We start from the raw sequence: 6,352 nt of genomic DNA, 5'->3' as shown, positions 1-6,352 counted from the left end.
AAATACATTTTGTGTAGTAAAAAAAAAAAAAAAAAGTTTTAAAACGCCTATACACTGCTAGTCAGAAGTTTGGAATAGTTATGATTTTTTTTTATGAATTTATTCCTGTTATGGTACAGCTGAGTTTTCAGCATCATTACTCCAGTCTTCAGTGTCACATGATCCTTCAGAAATCATTCTAATATGCTGATTTGCTGCTCAGATGTGCTGAATTGTCAATAATGAATCTTATTATTAATATTGAAAGATCTAATATAGATCTATCTATCTGAAAAATATCTCTCATAACATACATCTTACCCTAAACTTTTGAATGGTAGTGTACCATAGGCAAAAATATTAAGCAGCACAACAGTTTTCAACATTGATAATAATAATAAATTGTTCTTGAGCAGCAAATCAGCATATTAAAATGATTTGTAAGGATCATGTGACACTGAAGACTGTAGTAATGAAGCTGAAAATTCAGCTTTACGTTACAGGAATAAATTAAATAATACATTTAAATAATAAATAAATACATTTTTAAAATTATTAAAAATATATATAATTTTTTTTTATCAAATAAATTCACCCATGATAATCATGGGGGACTTCTTTCAAAAATATTAGAAAATCCTAAATGTTTCCTACTTTGGGCCAGTATTAGGACCATTAAGATGCTTAGCATTGCATTGTGACAATGTAGCACATACTTACAAATTATTTATAGTTAATGGCTTTTACTATAATTTATTTAAATAAACAAATGCACATATTTTATCACATATTTTGTACTTCTTTTGCACTAATTTATTTGACTGTAAAACAGTAAGAAAGTACTGCATGATATTACTCTTCACTGTGAATAATGGGAATTAGGAGGGAATTACGTTAATTACAGTTAACTTTAAGAGTAAGCCTTGGTTTTCTGAAATGGTTGAGATTTACACCTGTACTGTGCGGTGTAATCTGTGTACTCATGCTTCAGTGATCTCTCTTGTCCAATCATCAGGCGCATTACCCAGCCAGCTGCAGTCACATGTCTCAGTGGATGGATGATGGAGGCTACTATGAGGGAATGAGTATGGAAGCACAGAGTAAACATCTGGCCAAACTTATATCCAAACGATGCCCCAGCTGCCAGGCCCAGATTGAGAAGAATGAGGGTTGCCTACAGTGAGTGTGCATGCACAAATGTCTCATATTTATTATTAAATTGAAGAACTATGTAACAGTTAACTTTAATACTAAGTGTATACCTTATGTCTTTTTCTTCGTGTAGCATGACGTGTGCCAAATGTAATCATGGATTTTGCTGGAGATGTCTGAAGCCATGGAAGCCAACGCATAAAGATTATTACAACTGCTCAGCCATGGTAAGTGTCTTCAGAAGATGTGGGGGCTTCTGTGAGTGATGAATCACTCTCGAAAGTCTTGGGATTTTGATGCCAGAGATAACGAAGCCAAGAGTCCCTGCAGTACAGTTTTAATTATGTTTCACATGCCATTATTGTTTATTAACTTTTACCTTTTTTGGCTGTGACACCAATCTGTTGACAAAAGGCCTCAATTTATATGAAGTAGATCAGGGGTGGTCTCATATTTTGTCTGTCAAAATACAAGGTGAACGCTTCACCATATATTTTTGTAATGGCCGCACATTCCGTTCTTCTGGAGGCCTCTGTACACACAGGCAAATACATACTTATAATAGTAGAATAACTTGATACATAAATGGCTATATTCAAAGTGATAATGCTTGATTGATTCATATTTGGTTAATACAAATTTTCTACAAAGACCGATTGCAATATGATCCTGTTTCCAACCCTTTTATTCACTGAATGAACACAAGGAAGAATTTTTTTTTTTTATATATTCACTAGCACAAATGCATAGTAATAAACAGCCATATTTACCCATGTTATTTACAAGTAATACACAAAAAGGGCCACACAAGACTTCCAAAAACATTCAGATTTCTGAAAGACAGTTTTGTGCCAACAATTTTTCTGCCTACATTTAAAATTGGAGACACTGATTTTTAGTAATTGCATATTTACGAGTCCAGCCCTGAAAGTCCTGTATATTAATATGCAATCGCAGGTCAGTTGACATGTACAGGACTTCCCCAATCATTTAAAGCCTTGACTGCACAATTGACTACAAGCTCGCATTTATTTTGGAGCGCAGCGTCCACATCTCCAAATCCAGTCAATGACCGATGGACAGAACCAAGTCCCCACCCTACAGTTTTGTCTTTTTCAACTATCCATTACACTCAGATGTACATCACAATATGAAAAAAAAAAAAAGATCTTTTGCTACTTGGGTTTAATCATGACGTTAATTTGATGCGAAAACATGCTTGTCTGTAGGTAAATTACAGCATGTTTGAAGTTGATTCATGTACAAGTTTTCTAAACGTTTTTCAGTAAACAGTTCTAGACTTTGAGTCAAACCAAACCAAAAAGCTCTTTAAATCTATTATGAACAAATTATCAATATATGTATTTTTTTTATTATTTTTGAGACTGTAATGTTTAGCCTAAATGTCATAACTCCGTCATCCTGATGAAATTGTAGACTTCTCTGGTGACATGTACAGGACTTCCCCAATCATTTAAAGCCTTGACTGCACAATTGACTACAAGCTCGCATTTATTTTGGAGCGCAGCGTCCACACCTCCAAATCCAGTCAATGACCGATGGACAGAACCAAGTCCCCCCCCTACAGTTTTGTCTTTTTCAACTATCCATTACATTCAGATGTACATCACAATATGAAAAAAAAAAAAAGATCTTTTGCTACTTGTGTTTAATCATGACGTTAATTTGATGCAAAAACATGCTTGTCTGTAGGTAAATTACAGCATGTTTGAAGTTGATTCATGTACAAGTCTTTTAAAGTGCCCCTATTATGGATTTTTGAAAATTACCTTTCATGCAGTGTGTAACACAGCTCTAAGTGAATGAAAACATCCTGCAAAATTTTTAATCTGAAAGTGCACCGTGTATAAAGTTATTGTCTCTCAAAAGAAACTCTGAATCATTGAAACGAGTCGTTTTTAAAACGAATCCCAAGCCGTTTCATGCTGACCTCAACATGAAACATTAGCATATTGCCCTCCCACTTGGTCTTTTTGCGTTGGTCTGAATGAAAATGCAAATTAATTTTTTGCCACTAGATTCCCCGGTAACGCTGTACACAAAGCAGCACTGCGCTCACAAACGCTGCTTTATCAGGCGTTACAGGTGAGATGAAATGAAAATGAGACCAATCGGACCAATCACCGCAGATTAGCGTCACGCAAAGGAGGGGTTTGGAAAAATGAATCCTTGAGCGAATCGTTTGGGAGTCGTTGAGCAAATAAGGTATTGCATTGCATATTATAAGACAATGAAAGTGTTTTTTGCCCTTGCATACATGTCAAGATGTTGTTGGGACTCCCAAAACCAAAATATGAACCTTTCATTACCCATAATAAGGGCACTTTAAAAGCATAGAGAGACCTGGTTACAGCATAGCTACACTACGGTAGTGGAAAGATTGAATCATATTACCACAATTCCTTCTAACATGACGATGGCTTCTCAAGTCTTCTGCAGAAGCACATATCGTCACTTAAGCTATGAGCTCATGGTCTTAAATCGTTTTCAATTTATAAACCTTTTTTAACTAAATGGATTTTTACTTCCAAAACATGTTGTGAACACTAATTGAATGTTGTTTATTTTTGCGTTGGTCTGAATGAAAATGCGAAATCATTTTTTGCCACTAGGTGCCGCTTTTGGAGCGGTAAAATAGCTGTTTCCCCGGTAACGCTGTACACAAAGCAGCACTGCGCTCACAAACGCTGCTTTATCAGGCGTTACAGGCCAGATGAAATGAAAGTGAGACCAATCGGACCAATTACAGCAGATTAGCGTCATGCAAAGGAGGGGTTTGGAAAAATGAATCGTTGAGCGAATCGTTTGGGAGTCGTTGAGCAAGTAAGGTAAAAAATGAATGCATATTATAGGACAATGAAAGTGTTTTTTGCCCTTGCATGCATGTCAAGATGTTGTTGGGACTCCCAAAACCAAAATATGGACCTTTCATTACCCATAATAAGGGCACTTTAAAAGCATAGAGAGACCTGGTTACAGCACAGCTACACTACGGTAGTGGAAAGATTGAATCATATTAGCATTTGGAAATATTTGCAAAGATTTTGAAGAGAAAAACATCAGCATCCGTGTTTAAGGGCTGCATGAAAAATGACTAGACGGTCAGACAACAGTCCATGACGAGGATGGTGCTTCAGTGACCTGCTGGTTGTGTCAGGCAAACTCCAACATTTTACTTTAGCCCGTCTCATTAAGATGTAATGGCAATAAATATTTAAAAGTATTGTAGCTCCTCGCTTTATTTGCTAAGCAAAACATAGCTTAATCGCTTTGTTTCTTCCTCCCCAAAAAAAACCGTTTTAATTCTTTTTTGGACATGTTTATGTTCACTTGTATAGAGATGGAGATATAAAATATCTTCCAAAGCCCAGTTTTGAATTGAGATACCTATATATTCATATACTGTCCATCTCCTGAAATGTTTTCTCTGTTCAACTTAAAAACAAAGTTGCTCAACTTCAGCTCACAAAATAAATGCTTTTCTTCAAATTGAGTGTGCATGGGTTGTTTGTCGGGTTTTTTTTTTTTGTGCAACAGAACAGTATCCAAAGAAAAGCTCCCAAAAATCAAGTTAGAAAGTTTAAATGTCCCCTTAGTAGTTCAACTTTCAAAACTAACTTGAGACCTGTTCATTTTATTCCCGGGAGCATTAACACCGGATGAGTACTAACCTGAAAAACTGGATGGAGCAAGAAGGTCTGTAATATCTGGAGAAAACTTTCCGTGCTTCTCAATACCAGTTGCTCTGCTGCCACATGCAGAACCCCCAGAAGTATGAGATTTGAAGTCTGCCATCTTTGCCATAGGCACTCAGTTGTGCTGCAATTTTTTTTTCTGCACCAGTTACCGAAACTAAATGTCATGTCTCAACGTAGGTGCATCCCAAATTATGAGAGTTGCCAACTTCAGAAAAGAGACAATTATAATTCTTGGTAAGAAAATAAGGGATGTTCAAAATATTTGTACTGGACCACATAGTTCAATGTCTGCAGTTAAGCATATGTGTAAAAGGTGTATAAATAAGCAAAGGGGGAAATTTGGGCAAGGCGCTTATATTGCTTATTATTTAGGACACCATGATGAAGGCGAGTTAGCCGCAATGCGTCAGTGTACGTGTGTTGTTTTTAATGTTAAAGCCATGTGAATAAAGGCTTTTTACTTTTTCACAATATTTTCGAGTGCCTTGGATTGGTGAGTTTTTTTGATGACCTAAAAGAATCCCGCGTCCAAAGAGCACCGATTCATTGAGTTCACACCCCTGCAGCATTTTTTCATATTTTTGGATGTAGTGAATTTAATTTTTTTTATTTGCAGGGTGTTTAATTTCATCTAAGCAGGTAAACCTTCTTTACAATATTGTTTTATGTATTTATTTTTAATGCTTATATAACTCAATCCGAGCAGCTGAGTCCTCAGCCATCTTCAAGAATCGGCTAAAAACACATCTCTTCCATCTTTATTTGACCCTCTAACTCTAGCACTCTCTATTCTAATTATATTCTTTATAAAAAAAATTTAAAAAAGCTTGCCCCTTTTAGACTTGCACTCTATTCATTTACTAAATGCTTGTTTTCTTTAAAAAAAATAGCACTAGCTTGCTCTAATCTTTTTGTATTCTATCTGTTTTCTTTTTATTTATTATACAATAAACAAAAACAAAAAGGCCTCTAACACTAGCTTGCTCTAATCTTTTTCTATTCTATCGGTTTTCTTTTTATTTATTATATAATTTTAAAAAAAAAACATTGCAACGTGTACTGCATTAAAGGAGAAATATTATGCCCCTTTTTACAATATGTAATATAAGTCTCTGGTGTCCCCAGAATGTGTCTGAAGTTTCAGCTCAAAATACTCCACAGATCATTTATTATATCATTTTGAAAATATCTATTTTGAGTGGAAGCAGAAACACGCTGTTTTTCGGGCCTGTGTCTTTAAATGCAAATGAGCTGCTGCTCCCCGCCCCCTTTTCCAGAATAGAGCTGGTCATTACAGCTCGTACCCGCTAAAAACATTTGTTCTGGTTCTGATTATCATGTTTATCGCGCTGAAATCATGCGTTTTAAACCATATGAGATTAGACATCTGATATACGGTTTTCTGAGCGCACACATCCGAAGCACACGGACAGAAAGCGGCTGTCACAGCATGTGAGTAATAAACTAAGTTCTCATTCACACACAAGTTTACATTAAAAACA

The 6,352-nt window shown here is 35.7% G+C and overlaps 1 protein-coding gene across 1 annotated transcript in view; it reads left to right on the top strand.

Annotated features, from left to right (window-relative positions):
• Positions 1–2,068, top strand: part of LOC107706827 (cullin-9-like) — a 17,597-nt gene extending 15,529 nt beyond the window's left edge. The window contains exons 16-17 of the mRNA XM_016510657.1: positions 995–1,158; positions 1,265–2,068. Coding sequence (XP_016366143.1) covers positions 995–1,158; positions 1,265–1,397 — 297 coding nt within the window. The 3' untranslated portion in view covers positions 1,398–2,068. The remainder of the gene's footprint in view (positions 1–994; positions 1,159–1,264) is intronic.
• Positions 2,069–6,352: the final 4,284 nt, after the last annotated feature.

The sequence above is a fragment of the Sinocyclocheilus rhinocerous genome, unplaced genomic scaffold (genome assembly GCF_001515625.1).
Source record: "Sinocyclocheilus rhinocerous isolate Xijiao unplaced genomic scaffold, SAMN03320098_v1.1 scaffold3858, whole genome shotgun sequence".
NCBI lineage: Eukaryota > Metazoa > Chordata > Actinopteri > Cypriniformes > Cyprinidae > Sinocyclocheilus > Sinocyclocheilus rhinocerous.
Note: the sequence above shows the minus strand (reverse complement) of the source record. Positions and strands in the feature narration are given on the sequence as shown.